This window comes from Xiphophorus hellerii, chromosome 3, assembly GCF_003331165.1.
Source record: "Xiphophorus hellerii strain 12219 chromosome 3, Xiphophorus_hellerii-4.1, whole genome shotgun sequence".
Taxonomy (NCBI): Eukaryota; Metazoa; Chordata; class Actinopteri; order Cyprinodontiformes; family Poeciliidae; genus Xiphophorus; species Xiphophorus hellerii.
Genome location: NC_045674.1, coordinates 15,723,501 through 15,740,843, shown reverse-complemented (window position 1 = coordinate 15,740,843; position 17,343 = coordinate 15,723,501). Strand labels below are relative to the sequence as shown.

The 17,343-nt window shown below is 39.9% G+C and overlaps 1 protein-coding gene across 4 annotated transcripts in view; it reads right to left on the bottom strand.

The window, feature by feature from the left end:
* Positions 1-16,588, bottom strand: part of shc1 (SHC (Src homology 2 domain containing) transforming protein 1) — a 29,906-nt gene extending 13,318 nt beyond the window's left edge. For 2 of the 4 annotated variants that reach the window (XM_032557633.1, XM_032557635.1), the window contains exons 1-2: positions 16,336-16,588; positions 556-720 (exon numbers count right to left, since the gene is read on the bottom strand). In XM_032557633.1, coding sequence (XP_032413524.1) covers positions 556-717 — 162 coding nt within the window. In that variant the 5' untranslated portion in view covers positions 718-720; positions 16,336-16,588. Of the gene's footprint in view, positions 1-555; positions 5,277-16,335 lie in introns of those variants that run through there. The other 2 variants (XM_032557634.1, XM_032557632.1) reach the window with 2 other exon arrangements.
* Positions 16,589-17,343: the final 755 nt, after the last annotated feature.

Here is a 17,343-nt window from a genome sequence, read left to right as displayed (position 1 = left end):
TGGTATTGCTTGTGATTAGTGTGTGTGTAAAAAAAGGCAGTGAGTCTTTGGGCTCCTTTATGTTTCATGTAAATTTAGTTTCATCTATATTCTCTGAAAAATGCTTTAACAAAACCATATTGATTTTACAAAACTATATTGAGATCCCGTGGCATGAGATCTCACAACATTAAAAACTCACAACACTTCAAAGTGAAGACTATGCATTAAAGTACTATTTACTAACTGTGTCAGTATTAGACATTGTTCAGTTAACGTTAAGCTTTCAAAAGAACTAAGAATATCGTTGGCAGTGGTAACCAACCCATGCCTAATGAAAGCTGCAAGCTTGACACTCTGTCTTTGTGTTTATTTTTACGTTTTTTAACGTCCCTGTTCTATAGCTCTTCAAAGTGTTTATGATTTGTGAACCTTTTCGTATATATAAAAAAAAACAATAAATAATGGTTCTTATCCTTAAAATACTGTTAATATCTCAGATTGTTCTCTGACTGGCTGCATGTTTTCACACCTTATGTATCCAAAGAGAGTGATAATATAAGAGTGCTAGCTTACCCGTACTGTATAGCAAACGCCACTGGTGCTGACCACATTGTCTGAATGCAGCCAGCCACGGATGGGCTTGTTGACAAAGGAGCCATGGCGTGTCCATTCATCTCCTCCCAGCTGACCTCCTTCCACCCGTGCCCTTCTGGAGGCCCCTGCAAGCCGGTTCATGTCCTGCAGAGGAGGTCGGGGAGGGGGACAGGGAGCAGTTAGGAGGGCAACGTGTTGATGAAGAGGAGGAGAGGAGCTGGAATTGCTCCTGTCATCTCCAGAGGACTCAACAGGCGCCTGAGCCGGCTGTGACCTGCTAGCAGCCCTGGGTCCTGGGAGAAGGGTAGCGGAGACACCCAGACGAAGGGATCTCATACTGGGGAAGAAGGAGCAGAGAGTGGTAGGGCTGTTTTCAGCCTGTCTGGGAGATGTGGGGGGCAAGATGGGAGTGAGCGACGAGGAGGAGAGAGAAGACGGTAAACCAGGGGAGGGGGTAAGTGGGGTGACTGGGCTGGAAGGCGGAAACGATGATGGGTTGGAGTTTGTTTCATCGGTTGAGCTCAACGACTCACTCCGAATGTGGGTGTACTTGGCTTTCTGCACAAGCTCCATAATTATGCAGGGCGAGATTTTAAGTCCACACTGGCTGCAGCGATTTAAAGTCTTTTTGTCTCACAATTCAAAGTTTCCCTTTGAAAGGAGATACAACCATCTGTCCTTCTTGCTCACTGCAAGAGCTCTACATCCATTTCTCTGGTTGTCTGTCCTCCACTCGTTACCAAGCAGCCGAAAACAAACTGCAATAAAATTGGCTTTATCCACAATGAGTGCAAGATGGGAGACGGTGCGTTGGAGAAGCTGGGCCTCCACCATAAAGTTGGAATACAGATGAAAATAGTTTATTAGTGCACAAGTACAGCTCATGTTGTCCTCAGTTCTTTTGTAAAGTTTTTGTTTGTCTAGTTCCCCTGAATAGATGAAGACAAACTTTTAGCTCTCCACAGAGGTTTCCTTTTGGTGTTTGCACCCAATGTAAAAAGACATCCGTGAGTGCCTCAACCCGACGTAATCTGCAAAGAGTAAGTGTTATTCAGCTGTCACCAGCACCATGAAGAATCAACACAAGTGATTGTCTCTCTAAGCGCCCCCTTTACCCTCTCCTGTTTGTCTTAGGGGCGCACACTTGTTAATGATCTGTCTACATGTGTGGGGCAGTACATATCTTCATGTGTGTGTTGGCGTGCACGTGTGAAGCAGTTCCCTTTGCCGAATCTACCTTGCTTGATGTAGGCCTATAAAAATTCTATTAGCGGCCAACATGGGGTTTCTAAAAGACGCTGTGCACACCAACTAAACAGCACCAACACATGCATAATATACAACTTCAACTGGTCGATAACACAGCAAACACCTGCAGAGCTGCTAAAGAAAAGAGAGAGGAGGCTTACTGATGTACGACTACTGCCAAACTCTTTGTACAGTCTTCTGAACACTTGTTTCAAAAGCAATGCGAATCCGTCACTGGCTGCCTTTTTCACTCCCTCTCCCTCTTCCTCCAAATGCTTTCATGTCCTCTCTGAATGGCATTTGCTCTATCCCTCCCTGCTTCCCCTTCTTCTTCTTCTTCTTCTTCTTCTTCTCTCCTCTTCCAGATCACTTCTGGTGAAGCCTCCTTCCCTTTCTCAGAGCCCTTTCCTCCCTTCTCTTGGTCTCCTTTTTTATCTTGGAAGTCCTCTCTCTTCCTCCACACAATATACTCTGCCAACCTCTGTCTCTCCAATGCCTCTGCCTTCTCGCGAGCCACCACGTCCTCTCGCCTCTTCCAGATGATCTCTCGCTCCCCCTCACCCCCTCCCGCGATTGCTCGCCCGTTCTCCAGACTGCCTAGTTTAACAGTTCGTTATTTGAATATATTAAAGTTGAACCATGCTTTTTTCCTTTCTACGCAAGGATTGTGGATAACTAGAGGCTAGACATGGTGGCTTTAGAAAAACTGACAGATGAAAAGTTTGTAATTAAGACTGGGCTGGCAGAGTTGAGCCCATTCCTGAATTAGGTTACTGATATGGCTAAAACAACAGATCCGGCCTTGGTTCAAGTTTGTTCCCTATAACTGGCCACCTAGGTAAGGATGCATTTTTTTGTTTTCTGAAGCACCATTTGATAGCGGTACGTTGAGTCTGAGATCCTGCCAGTGTCTGGTACACTAACACACACTGCAGTAGCACAGCGGTGATGTAACACTGCAGAATGTAGGTCACAGGATGATGGTGCCTACCAGGGAGCTTGTAGTGATGATGACGAGACCTGACAGGTCTGGTTTAGACTTCCTCACTTAGGGTTCCCTGAATGGAGGCTCACTGATGTTTAACATGAACCCAATGCACTTTGCACCAACTTGCTTTAGCACTTCCTAGTTCAAACAGCAAGCCCAGATTACCTGAGAGAAGAGTGTTGATGCAGACATTTTTAACATGCGCAAACCCAGATTTATATTCACTCCCTATCTAAGGCAAATCTTCCAGTGCACAAACACCCTTAAACATCTCATGTTCTGCATAGTCCAACCTAGAAAAGACAGTCTGATTGCATTAACAGTCTCCTTAAACTCCAAATCAATCCAATAATTCAGTCTGAAAACAGTTCAACCTCAGAAGGAGGCAGTGCTACACCAACAGTCCCACCTCATGAGGCACTATTCATCCATGCCTATTTAAGGTGGCCTATTTATCCAAACAACATGCACCAAAGTTTTTAATATGGCACCAAAGTTTCAATAATTGCAAGCAAGCGGCTTATTTTATGCCTTCCTTCCACACTAACATTTAAATGATCTACTAGGCCTGAAGTGACACCACTCAAGATTGTAGTGGGTGCTGGATTCATGGCAGAGGAACAGTCGCCTACACAAGTCTAGCACCTCAGAGGGATTGTCTAGCAACTCTAGCTAGCCATCCATCTGGTGTTGGACAAAAAGCACCATGGAGGATCCAGTCATACTAAAGCACTGCCAGTTGGAAAGGCTGGGATGAGCTCCAGAAAGCTGTAAAGAATTATGGCTGGACAAACATACCCAGGCAAATATTATCCAGAACTAAAACTCCAGAAAAAAGATTAGCACTTTAAAAAGGCAACAGATCCAGTATGCATGGATAAGCAAGTATTACAGAGGAAACTACAAGTATTCTTTAACAAAGGCGTAACAGACCTGGTATATTATTTTTAGTGCACTGAACACAGTGTAGGTCAGGTGACAAAGATGATGACCCTCAAAATGGACAGAAATCCTGAGTCACCAACACACCATGAAGCACAGCCTTGAGGCCAAGCAGCTGTACTCACCGATATGTACAAGAGAAATCAGAATGATAATTCATTTATCTAGTAATGCCTGATAGCAGCACATCAAGCTTGACAGATAAACTGGACAACCCTACAGAAAGGGTAAGAGGGTATAGATGACCTGAAACAACCCTGAATCAAAGACTAGAGAATAAAGTAAAATCCAGTTAAAAAGAAACAAGATGCAACTATAACTAGTTATCTATAAAATGCGTACAAATACCAAATGGAACAGCACCAGTTTTAAAAAGACAAGGACAAAAAGAAAAGATTTTTACATCATGTTCTGTCTGCAGCTGCCGCCCGTTGCGATGGCAACAGACATTAGGAGAAATGCCTGCAGAGGTTTTATGCCAAGAAGTCCCAACAACAGCAGAAATCTTCAAAGAGATAACTGCTTTGGCAAGCAATTATCTACTAGCTGTTGCATCAAAGACTCTACATTAGAGCTTTTTTTTTATCCAATGGCAGGAAAAAAAGAACTACAGACTCTTAGATCAATACAGTTCAGGAAATGATCAAAGTTTGACCAACATCACACCAGCCATAAAACCCAATCAATGTTGACATCTCCACTGGCTGAATGCACCGACTCCAGTTGGAGTGATAAACTTAACAATATTGCAAGAACAGCAACAAAATTCAGATTAACAGTATGCTGTAAAGAACAACATCGTTATGCTTGACTTTAGAAGACAACTAATGCTAAGAAAAGTTGCATAAAAAACACCTGAATATTCTCTGCAGCAGTTAAAGATGATTGTATAACATAACTCCTGCGGCTGAGCAGATCTTATTCTAATAGAAAAATCTGAAAAGTAATAAAATTTCTCTGTATAAATTAAGTCTAACAAATCTGCCTTTTTTAAAAGAAATGGCAAAACATTAGTAGTTCATTTTTTGGTTTATAAAGCATGCAGTTGATAAGTAACAGCCATTTATCTAAAGTCAAGTTCCATATTAATCTGAAAGCCACATTAATGTTTAAACATCCCCGGACTGTCCGAACATCCGTCCTCTCCCTCTGTCTGGCTCTCCTTCCCTCCACTCCCTGACATAGAAAAAAAAAACGTGCTTCTCCTCTGATCCACTCTTCTGCTTGATCAATTCACAAAGTCATTGCCGGTAGCTTTTCTCCATCTATCCTCTCCTCCTCCGTGTTCTCTTCTTTTTCTTGTCCCCTCCTCCGTCTCTTTCTGCCTTTCAGCAGATGGTGAAACGGCAATGCTGCCAGGATGGACAATGGCACTCCTTCATTGTGCTCCCCTTCTGTCTCTCATGCCCACTTCCCTTCCACCTCTGTCTGTTGGAGGGACGAGCACGCTGTCTGCCCTCCCCTCCTCTCTTCCCGGTCTGGGTGGGTGATGCTGCCTCCCATTTTCTCTCTTACCGTCTCTCTCCTCTTCCTCTCTTTCTCCCTCTCAGACACACATGCATGCGCCGCTGTATGTGCCCTCCCCACCTTCTTTTCTCCCATGCTACCTCCTTCCTGTTTCCTCCCCCATCTCCTCTCTGCAGCCAGTCATTTAGCAGAGTATATGTGAATGCACTGCGAGATGCTGCGCTCCTGCACGTTAATGCACACACTCCAGGGAGAGATGGGGATGTGGAAGAAGGAAGGAATAGAAGAGAGGGTGGATGTGTGTGTGGGGGGGGGGGGAGGGGGTGTAGGGGTGTGTGTGTGTGTGTGTTAGACTGGGCTTTATGATGTTTGTTGGTCACAACTCCTCCCTTATTCATGTTTGGTAACCTGAGAAACAGTTAAAGTGCGAAAAGAAGTGCAGCCCCTCCATTCACATGGTGGACAGTGTGACAGAAGGTCACACTACTTAACCTTGATGAAAGCAGACAGAAGGGAAAAAACTTACATCTACAGTAGATGTGAGACTAATCATTTCAGAACTCTATCTGCCTTTAAGGTGACCTAACACCTTTTCCACTCAATTCAGAGAGAAACTGAAATCTTTCAGGTGGAGGATAAAATTAAATAAAATATAAAAAGACTAAAACCACGTAGCTGCAAGAGTGTGCACTTCCCCTAGCATTTGTGGATGTGCTCAAAATTAACAACCACATTCAAACTGATGTTTAATAAGAGACAGTCCTCGACTGCTATCAGTTGCTCTGAAAACCCGACATAAATTTCAGCTGATCTAGTATAAGCCAGGTTCCACTGAGAGCATCCAACATCCTTTTCTGAAAGGTATCAGTCAGGAGAAAGGCACAAATGAATTTCTAAAGCATTAAAGCCCTTACGTACTTCATCCTAAGTACTAAAATCAGCTCTCATTTATGTAGATATATTCCGTCAGTGCTCTGTGAAAAAGTGTCTGACTGGTCAGAAGTTACTTGCCATGTTTTATGCGGAAATTAACTCAGACAGCAATGCTGATATTTCTCTTCAACTAGTCTGCTTCCACTATCCAGTTTTTGTACCTGCAGGAGACATGAATACTTTTGGGGAACGCTGAACTAATGCAGTGAGGAGTTATGTACATTTGTATGATTCTTCACTAAATAACTACTATGTCACTAAGACTGGAAGATGGTTAATAACTCCTGAAAGGAAAAGGAACATGTAATGTCGTTGTTCAAGGAGGAGGCTGTCTGCAGGAAAGTGTGGCGTGTAGATCTGTGACAATTTGTAACCAAAACAGAGGATGCAAGGAGGAAAAGAGGGATGTGGGAACTCCCGGGGGTACAGGAATGACGTATAAAAAAGTGGGAGAGATGTCCCTTAGGTGGTCTGTGCCATTGTATGAAAGGTTTGTGCAAATACGAATGGTCAGTCACCACTTGACTATACGTTGACTATTTGGCTTGGAGTGAAGTATGTTGGTGTCCTTAGATGTACAACTGAACAAAGTGAGAGCAGTCATCATGAAGTGGAGAAAACATGGAGCAACGGTGATATTACCAAGAAGTGAATGTCACTCCACAACAGATTAAGAGGAAACTGGTTAGGGAGGCTGCAATGAGGTCTACAGGAACATTTCAAAAAGCTGCAGCAATTTCAAGCAACTACTATGGCTATGTTGTAAACTCACCAGCAATCCTTATTTTTTAAATTGCACTGCTATGGTGTAAGGTGGCAAGAAAGAAGCAGTCTTAAAAGCAAACATTTAACCACGACAAAAATACATTTTAAATTGCATTGATGTGGCAATAAAGTGTGGAATAAATGTGTTTTAAGGTTTGAAAAGAAAAAAAAGTTATTATTCCCACAAGTATATTTGGCACCAAATCAGCCATGAACATCACTAAAAGAACATGTTGTTCAAAGTGAAGCATGGTGCTGGCTGCAACACTAAAATTGTGCATCCTCTAACAAACAATGGCTAAATTAGGTGCTGCACAACTAAGGGACACTAAACCTAAATCTGATGTAAGACTTTGGATTGAAACATAAAATTTGGACAGTAGAACTGAAAATTGATCTGTCGGCAAGATAAACTTTGGTGCTGCTTTTCTTCACCTGGAACTGGAGCCTTAGTTTGATAGAATGACTGGTACTTTCTGAGAAAGTACCAGTCATTGCTAGCTCAAAATCTCGAGACTCCAATGCTTCAAATCTAGAGCAGGTTTAGGGTTGGTTAGGACAGCCTATTATGACTGACACTGCTGCAATACAATGAAATGCTACTCAACAAAGAATTAGTGTATGGGTGTGCACACCAATGTAAGCACTTTTCTGTGTCCTGTTTATTACTTTTCTGTGTCCTGTTTTCCAAGAATGTTTTTTCTTGGAAAACATTTGTTTTTTGTTGAGTTCTACAGGCTACAGATCATTAAAGGGGAAAAAAGCTCTGAAATGATCTTGGCCTAATTTTTACATCACAAGAAGCTGGCAATTAAAAAAAAAAGATTGCTGATTTCTTTTTCATATCCGCTACACATAATACATCACATGACTACAGCTACAGGGGAAAGTACAAAAAGACAAGATATCCAAGAGATTGGCCCCAATATTCAAGCATATCTGATAAGACGTCAGTGCTGCAGAAAAGCAGAAAGCTGCTGCAGATGCTCAGCAGAGTGGATAGTACAGAAAGACTTCCTGCAACACACAAGAATCAAGCAACTACACATGTTCAGAATTAAGTCCATTACGACACACAGTGATACGACTGGTAGAGGTGAATGGTGAGATAGTTAGCCTGCACCCTACCCACAACCAGTGAAACACAAGAAACAGTGGCAGACAAAAGAACCCTCTTCAGTTCCTCAGAAATGCTGCATTTTAAAAAAAGATGTCCTGACAGGGCTTTGAATTTCTTAAACAGTTTTGATTCTCAGCTGTAGTTTATAAAGAGTAGACACCTTGTTTTAAGACTTTGCACAAAAGCAAAAGAGGAACTAGTTTAGCTCTTTGCCTACATGTTGATAAAACAGTTCCCTTCCATGTAAAAATACAGGAAAACCTCAAAGTTGGTTAAATACACCACAGTGTCTCAGAAAAGTGTCAATAAAACCTAAGACTTTTGTATGAACACTGATGTGTTTCACTTTTCTTAAGTCAAATGTGAAAAATGTGACGTGAATTTGCATTTTACTGTTATATCCTTGAATAAGATTTCAGTGTAACCAGTCTCTTTCAGAAATCACTTAAGTAAACCAAGTTCCCTTGTGTGGAATTTAATGTTAATATAAATCCAGCTGATCTGTTAAGGAATTCTTAACTTGAGGGTGCTCTTTGTGCCTTTTAGCTCTTTACTTAAATGTACACTACACTGATGGCCTGCGTTCTTTTCCTCTAAGTCACCAACAAAATATTGCTGGAAAAAAACAGACTGTCTTTATGAAGGTAGGATTTATGGCTTGGCTATTATAGACTGCATCAGTTTGACGTAGCTGAGACTAATAAACTGACCAGTGAGTACAATTTGTGCAATCCCATGATAATTTTTTTTATAAGCTGGGCTCCATGAGTTTATGCTGGCTTTAGTTTTATGCTTCAGGCAAAAATAAAGGACAACTCATACTGAAACACCCTTTAAGACTGTGTAAGTAGTAAATTTCTAAATACATTTAAAAGATGTGCAGTAAATATGCCCTCCAGGTTTATCAATATTTAGCCGTTTTTAAGTAATCTACTGAATTTTACTGTTTCATGCTAAAAAGCTATTCATCATATTTTAAAGCCAGAAAACCTAAAAATCTTCAAAACATCTCTCATTTGGCTATCTTTTGGTTTTACAAAGCAGATATCCAATGCTAAAATCCACTTATTTGACACTTTTTGAATAATGCTGACTAAAATCATTGACTGGTTCATTAACTGCAGGGTTGGGTATAGTGATGTAATAGCAATTGTTTTGATAGTATTGAGGTGCACCCAACAGGTAATTTTGTGAATTCTCACATTAACCTCAGCAAATAATCAACCACTGTGGTATATTCTGTTTACCATTAGCTGGTTGTATAATTTGAATATCTTACCACATATTCCATCTGCCAACAAAGGCTGATTGTGAGACTGCAACACTAAAAACACATCAGCAGATGAAGACACAGACAAACCCCAGTTGCAGCATGCTCCGATGATGCCCTTACAGCTACTCAACCCCCAGCATGCTTTGCTCCCAGGATCAACAGTAAAGAAAATCATGAGACTGCCTTGATACCACTGGCGCAGACTCAAACAGAGCAATAACTGAGGGGGGAGAAAGTAATGGAAGTCAGGACAACCAAGGAGAAACAGTGACAAAAAAAGGCAAAAATCCACACAACATGTTAAAACACACCTTGTGGAATGAAAGGAATTACCTGCAAAGAAGCCAGGAGTAAAATATTTCTGTTTCAGCTTGCCCAGTGCAAGAGAACAATGGCTTGATTTGATTTGTAGATAGACCAAATGACTCTTTAAACACAGCATTAAATCAGTATTTATTGAGTCAAACAATAAAAATAAACTAAGCAAAGTGGTCTGGATTTCATACACACTTTGCATCAACTGCCTGAAGACCAACTCAACCCTTTTAATACACCAGGGCAAAAAATAAATGCAGATGAGCTGATAAGTTTTGACAGTCGCTTGGCCGTTCTCATAGACTTTTATCATCTGAGGCACAGTTAGCTTCTAGGACTCATTAAAAACAAAACAACATCGTCCAGAGAAGAGAAAGAACAGATCATTTGTGTAGCTGAGAAAAGACATGACTGCATGCAAAAGCAGCTGAAAAAAAGGCAATTACATTAGCAAAAATCAGGCTGAGACATTAGATTAGCAAGACATTCAACAGGACGTCTCTCTCTGCTTGTTTCACAGCTCACTACACACACAGCAAACATGTGAGATGGCTATTTTTGGTTGACCCACCCCCTCCCACCATCACCCCACTAGCCACAATCCCTCATCTCTATCTCCTTCCATCCTTCCCGTCCTGCTACACTAAACCTCACTTCATTTACTCTACAACTTCCAGTTACAATTTCCCAGTTGCGGCAATAGTTTGTTTGACCACTTAATTTAAATTGACTAGATATCAAGTACGTTCATATTTAATCAAGAGGAAGCCAAAACTTATGATATTCTGTCCGCAACATCTTGTTTTATTTAAACACGCTTCGATTAAATAGTTGTATGTAAAACATAACATTTACCAACTTTAAACTATTTTCCAACCTAAAAAGTAAAAACAAAAATGCATCAAGTTTTTAGCTTCTTTTTCATCAGGAAATGAGGTTTAAATAGATTATATAAATGTTGTTACTGAAACTAGTTAAAATACCAACCCACAAATCAATGCCACTTATCAACTGAATAAGAATATGTGTATTAAATCCCAGACATTGTGCCATTTGTTGATCTTCATCTATTCAGTTATCTTTGATATGTTCAGTGGTATTTTTTCCAACCTTGTGTGATCTCATTGCAAAATCTATACTGAGGCACAATATTTTTTTTAATTTAAAATTTGTAAATTACAAAGAACAAAATCAAGAAGTGAAGCAGTGTCATGATTGTCAAGACTCTCTTCATTCTTCTTTAAAAATACAGTTTAAAACTTGTTAATTTATTACACAGTTTAAAATTATCTGTGAATAACCACAGCATGCTATTTAATATTTACCCAAATAATTGTGACAGTCATTTTGAACACACTTGTGAAGTCTCAGTTTTCTCATCCATTCTCTACCCTTGCAGGGTCACGGGGTGAGTTGGTGCCCATGTCTAACTGTCATTGGGAAGAGATAGACCCTGGACAGGTTGCCAGTCCATCACAGGGCAAAATACAGACACACAGGACGTAGAAGCATGCACACACTCACACCTATAGACAATTTTAGAGACCAGTTAATCTAACAGTTATGTATTTGGACTGCGTGAGGAAGCCAGAGTACCCAGAGAGAATCTATGCATGTACAGGGAGAACATGCAAACTCTATACAGAAAGACCTCAGGTCTGGATTTGTACCCAGTACCTTCTTGATGTAAGGTGTAGAATGCAGTGCTACTAACTCCTCCACTGTGCAGCCCAGTTATAGGCGATAAACAAGTGTGTACGATAAACAATGATATGGAACCAAGGACTGATCCCTGCTGAACACCACAAGACCAATAAGTGAGTTAAATTATTCAGAGTGGTGATAAATTGCTAGAAAACCAATGCTATTGTTAAATATTTTGACAACAGCATTATTTAAGAGAAATTAATATTTTCCTCACATTTCTCTTGTTGCTACTTTACCTGGAATACCTCTCTTTGATCTTTAGCATCTTGAGTACTATTGTCTGTAACGAGTGAGTGAAGCTACCAAATTACTACATTTAAAAAGGTCAAATATTTGCATGAAGGATTTTCAATACAAGAAATCTAAATTTTATAAACATATTTCACCATCCAAATAGATGTTTGTTATATTTATATTGAGCTTATATTGGAATGCCAACATATTTTCAGTGTATTGCTAAACCCCAACAGGGATGTTGTGACATCCCAACTGATAACTGATATTACAGGGATCGGTTGTCATTTGATTCCACATCTACTAACATTGTGCTTTCTCCTTCACAATGATTCAGTAGGTTTATTATTTAATCATGTGTTCTACTGAGTGACAGACTACAAACTAAGTGAAATCCAACATCTTGGTTGACCAGTATATTTAATATTTTGATAGCTAAAAACCCAACTGAATTAGGCTACCAGATATAAGGAGTAGCCCATTATGATGATATAGTTACATTAAGCAAAATCTACAGATAAGTCAGCTAAAATTAAAATGTAAGCTTGTATAAAGTTTGAATAAACGGCAATGCAGCTATACTTACTTCTGGGGTTCATCACCTTCCACATCAAGCTTTGGTCAAACCTGTAGCTCACACTGTGCACTCAACCATGAACTTGCATCACTGAGCCATTACCCACAGGAGGAAACATGGCTGAGCTTCAGGCCCATTGTGTATGGCAGAGACGGACAACCACATGCTATGAACTCAAAAACAAACTCCCACGTTTCTTTCCCACAACACACACACATATAAGAGTATGTGTGTGTAACAACACCAGTATAAAAAGACAGAAGAATTTATCTTCACAGCGTCACACACTAACAATACTGAATGTCCCGTCAGGAAACAGTAAACTTTCTATTATTGAAAGACTCAATTATTCTGAATAATATGCACATCATCACACAAGAATATCTAAGATTATTGGTGGGACAGCGTTGTGTTGCAGAGTTTGTAGCCGTCTGCACAACCTATGTTAGTGAAGTAATAATAATAACCAAATGTCACTCTCTCCTGTCAATCAGCTCTAAAGTTCTTACTTGTGACTGATGGGATTCAAGCAGAACTGGACAGATCCCACTTTAATCAAATGGATTTTAGACTGAGGGGGTGTTTTGACAGTGTGACCATGACGCTCCTATCTGACTGACAGTTCACGTCTCGGACTGTCCTTCTCTCTGTGCCACGTTTGCCCTTGTATGTTTATGTGTGTGTGTGTTATTTGTTGGGCTCCTGTCATGTGTCTGAATCAGAGTTTTTTTAGGGGGGATCTCTGGCTGATTGCACCTTCTCTTCGCCTGCATTTCATCAGTGATGATAACTTCCACCATTTAATATCATGTCACAGGCTGCTGGCCTGAGCCTTGTGGCTGACCCTGATAAGAGTGCCAAGCATGCTGGTTTCAGTCACCTCAATCATCCTGCATTGCCTTCAGTGTGTTTCCATAATAGTGTGTCTACCCTTCATTCGTTCACTCTGAACTTTAACTCTGTCACAGTGACCCTGTTTCAGCACATCTGAGGTGTGTTTATGCTGGCTGGTCTCCACAGATAATAATTATAAGACATAGTGGAGCATAGCTCTAACTTTTTTTGTCTGATTGTGTGCAGATTTGTGCCCATGTGTGCACTGACTGACTCTATGCCTTATCTCTGAGACAATTTAGCAGAGCCTGGAGCATCATAGCTTGACTCTGACAATACATAGAAGGTTTGCCCTAGATGCTAGTGTAGAGAAGGTTGCTTTTGAAATGTGAGACATTATAAATATGAGTCAATAAAAAGGGGCACACAGAAAGTTATCAGCAAAAGTCCAAAAGTCGGGGTATGTGTTCCTACAGGGTTGTATCATTGTCCTTCGCAAATCTAATTTAAACTTATGCAATGACAGCATGTGTGTGAAAAACAGAACCTTTAAAGCAATAGAAGCATTTCTTAAACAGGACAATGCAAATGATCTTTCTGCACACATCATTGCTCAAGGTGAGGTGTTGCTGCAAAGTCAAAGACTCCATGAATTTAGCTAGGCTTTCTTAGATTCCCATTTACCAACTGGCTCAATGATCAGTATCTGAGTGCAACTGGTATATATTAATTAAAATCTGTTTACATGGTTGGACTGACTGGATGATGCATTTCTGGATACGAATTTACATGAATAAGGTAAAATGAATTTCAGAAGGATGGCTACCGCAGTTTAAGGGGAAATGCACCATTGCCTTGACGTGACGAGTAAATGTCTTCAGAGAACTCACCAATCTTACACAACCTAAAATTTCATTGCAGAAAGACAAATGATATCTCAATTATGTTGGCAATGTGCAATGTTGCTTCCGCAACAAATAAAATGCATACTTCAACCATGGTTCCAAGCAATTATATAACAAAAATGTGTATTCAATCATTTTGTCAAAATATTCAGTTTTGCAAGTTAACTTAGTTTTTTTTTACACCATGTGCAATGTGTTTCCAAATGCAATGAGTAATTGTGTTAAGCAATATTTCTTTGGAACTGTAGCAACTATCAGCCTTTGTAAGTGACTTTAAATTTATAACTTTACCCACTAATTGGCTATACATAAAAAAACTATAATCAGTCATAGCAGATCGATGAAATTTATGTTATGTCAAGATGAATTCTCAACTTATCTACAGAGTTTTAAGCAACCACACTCTAAAAATGAGGAACAATAGTGTGCTTTTTATAATATACTCTCTAGCCATCAGAAAACACAAAAAAACACAAAGTATCTGCCTCATCTCTTTACTTTCTTAGCCTTAATGCAGCTACTTGATGGACTCAGACTTCCATGTTTAACAGTTTAGTTAAAGCCTGCTGTGAGGATGACACTTGGACAGCTACACAGGTTCTGGATCGTGTCCTAAAGCTGAGGTAGACAATTTAAACCCAAGGGTCACATCCGCATCTTAACACGTCTTAAACTGGATCATTGTGAAGATCTTGATTTAAACACCCAAAAAGTGTCATTTCCACAGACAATCTGAATGCATTATTTTTAATCTACGCACCTTCCAAGGCGCACTGTCAGCATGCGCAAAACTGGGGATGGATACAAAATGTTGTTAAATTAGTTTTTAATAATACATTGATTATCAAGAACTGCACAATATATTATAATTGCATCAATCTGTGCATGAAAAAGTACCGCAAAGAACTTGTTGGTTGGATTGCAGTTGTCCTGCATGCACACCTTGCACGCCATTAAGTTATTTAGCATGCTAGAATGGAGTCCCACGACAGCAGATGCAGATCATATTGCCCAAAATAATAAAGGTCACGGGGATTGCTGGAATCATGATTATTACACAAAAATATTCAAATATCTTGCAACCCAAAAGCATTTAGTGAAGCGAGAGGTTTTATTTGATCTTTCCAAATAAAAATATTTTTGACCAGCCTCTTTGTCTCTGTTGAATCGTGAACATTGACATAAACTGGAGTGAGTAGATTTTGGTTCACTGGCTACTTATTTGAAGGTTCACCGCTGTTCCATAGTTTCTCTATTTGTGTAAAGCAGCTCTTAGTACTGTTCATATAAGTACCAAAACCTTAAAACGGCTTTTTTAAATCTTTCTAAATTGATGTGGTTCAGTAACTTGAATATTACATCAGGGCATTGTGTTTTGCTTTTTGAGAACTTTTAGTCCACTTCATGTTGTCAGGCAGGTTCTATTTACATTATTCCTTGATTCTATAGTTCTGGCAGTAATAAGCACCAGCTGTTGCGGGCGAAACCAAACTCATCTTACATCATTAGTTGGCATTAGTGTATGGCTTAACATGGAAACAGCTACGGCAATCTGCTTTTTGTATTTACACATGTAAGCTTTGTTTCATATTAAACTGTGTAGCATAATACTTCTTCTGCTTTTCCTTTCAGGGGTCACCAGGGCAAACCATTTGTCTCCATTTTGTCCTATCCTCTGCATCTAAACTCACCAACTAACTTCATGTGCTCTTTCACTGCATCCATAAATCTCCTCTAGGGAAATGTTATAACATAATTAGATGTGGGGGCAAGGGGAACTAAGATGGGAGAAATCTGTAAATCAGGTGAAAGCAAGTGAAAATTCCAGTCACAGTTTTTACACCATCAGATTTTGTACAATAATATTCGCTAAACAGTTTGATAACTAAATGAAAGTGGGTGGGATTAAAAAACGATTTGATTTTTTTCCCCCACAAATTCTATATACTGTACTCTGTATTGTTTACATGTTAAATAAAGTTTTGCAGATTGCTGTTCTCAGGGATTACGTCTAACAACATTCAATATACAATGTGCAAATTATTTTTTTTCCGATTATTTTTCATTAAAAGAGTTTTTACAGTAAGATAACAAAAGGCTTCAGCTGTCTTAATGGCATAGCACTTTTTGCAGTAACTACTGATACAAGCAGTAGGTTGAAGATCGTTTACTGAGTCCTGCTCTCATGTATCCACTTGGGAATAAAATAGCTGCGCACCTTCTTCTATACAGCGTTGTCAAACACCTGAAGTTAAACATTTTGATCCAATGTGTGAACATACTACACTGTTCGAAAAGCACAAATACAAAAGCATTTCTCAGCGCACATTACAGACTCTAAAGTGTCCCAGAAACTTTCCGCATGCATGAAAAGTGCGAGAGCTTGACTCACAGCGTCCGAGCCGTGACCCAAAAAGAGTGCGGTCAGTTAACTTTTAACGAGAAACTTACCAGCTCTCTTCCTCCCCTTTCCGCAGCTGCTCCTCCTGCCTCTCAGCCTGCTGTTGCTGCACAAACTTTAGCTTAAAGTCATGTAAACAGCGCGCAGCGTCGAGAGGGTTTTATGTCGACACACTACTTCTAAGTTACTTTAACTTCAGAAAAGGTTATTCTAAACTTCTTTTTCTTCTTTGTCAGCTTCTTCTTCTCCTTCTTCTTTCCCCTGCCTTTCCTTTTTCCTCCCCCCTCTACAACGCTCCCCCCCTCAACAGTCACGACAGAAGCCACTTCCGCGAACAAATGGCAACGTCATCTGGCCGCGGTTCCTGTGTGTGTGTGTGTGTGCGTGTGTGTGTGGGTGTGGGTGTGTGTGTTTGGCTGCTTCGTTGCACCTGGTCCTGGACCAGTCTGCAGGTTGCGTAAAATAGGAATAGAGGCCAAACGTTGTTTTACTTGAACAGTTGGACGATTTCTGTTCCCTACTTTAAGTTTTTCCTTCCGTTTTCGTTCAGTTTCGTGAACTAAAAACAAGTTAAAAGTTTAATATAGCAGCATCAATGCATCTGCTAAGGAAACCCTTTACAGTTCCTTTAAAAATGAGCATTGGCGGTTTTAGTATAAATGCTTGTCATCCATCCATTATTTGTCTCTACCCACTTTTCCTGGCACTCATTTGGCAAGATGCAGGGTGCACCATGGACAGGTCACCAGTTCATCACAGTGCATTATAGAGATGCATAGGACAATTTGGAGAGACCAGTTAACCTAAATGGTCACATTTTTGGACATTTTTGGAATTCCAAACTAACTCTTCTTTATATTTTCATTATTAAATTGCACATCCAGATTGAAACAGTGCCTCAATGTATTTTCCTCAAGCATTTTATTTATTTTAAATAAATTATTTTGCTTAAGCTTTTCACTTGATTTTCAATGTGTTTTTATATCAATTGTTTTATATAAAAAAAATATGTTTTATTCATGTGATATTGATGCCTGTTTAACTACTGACAAAAAAAA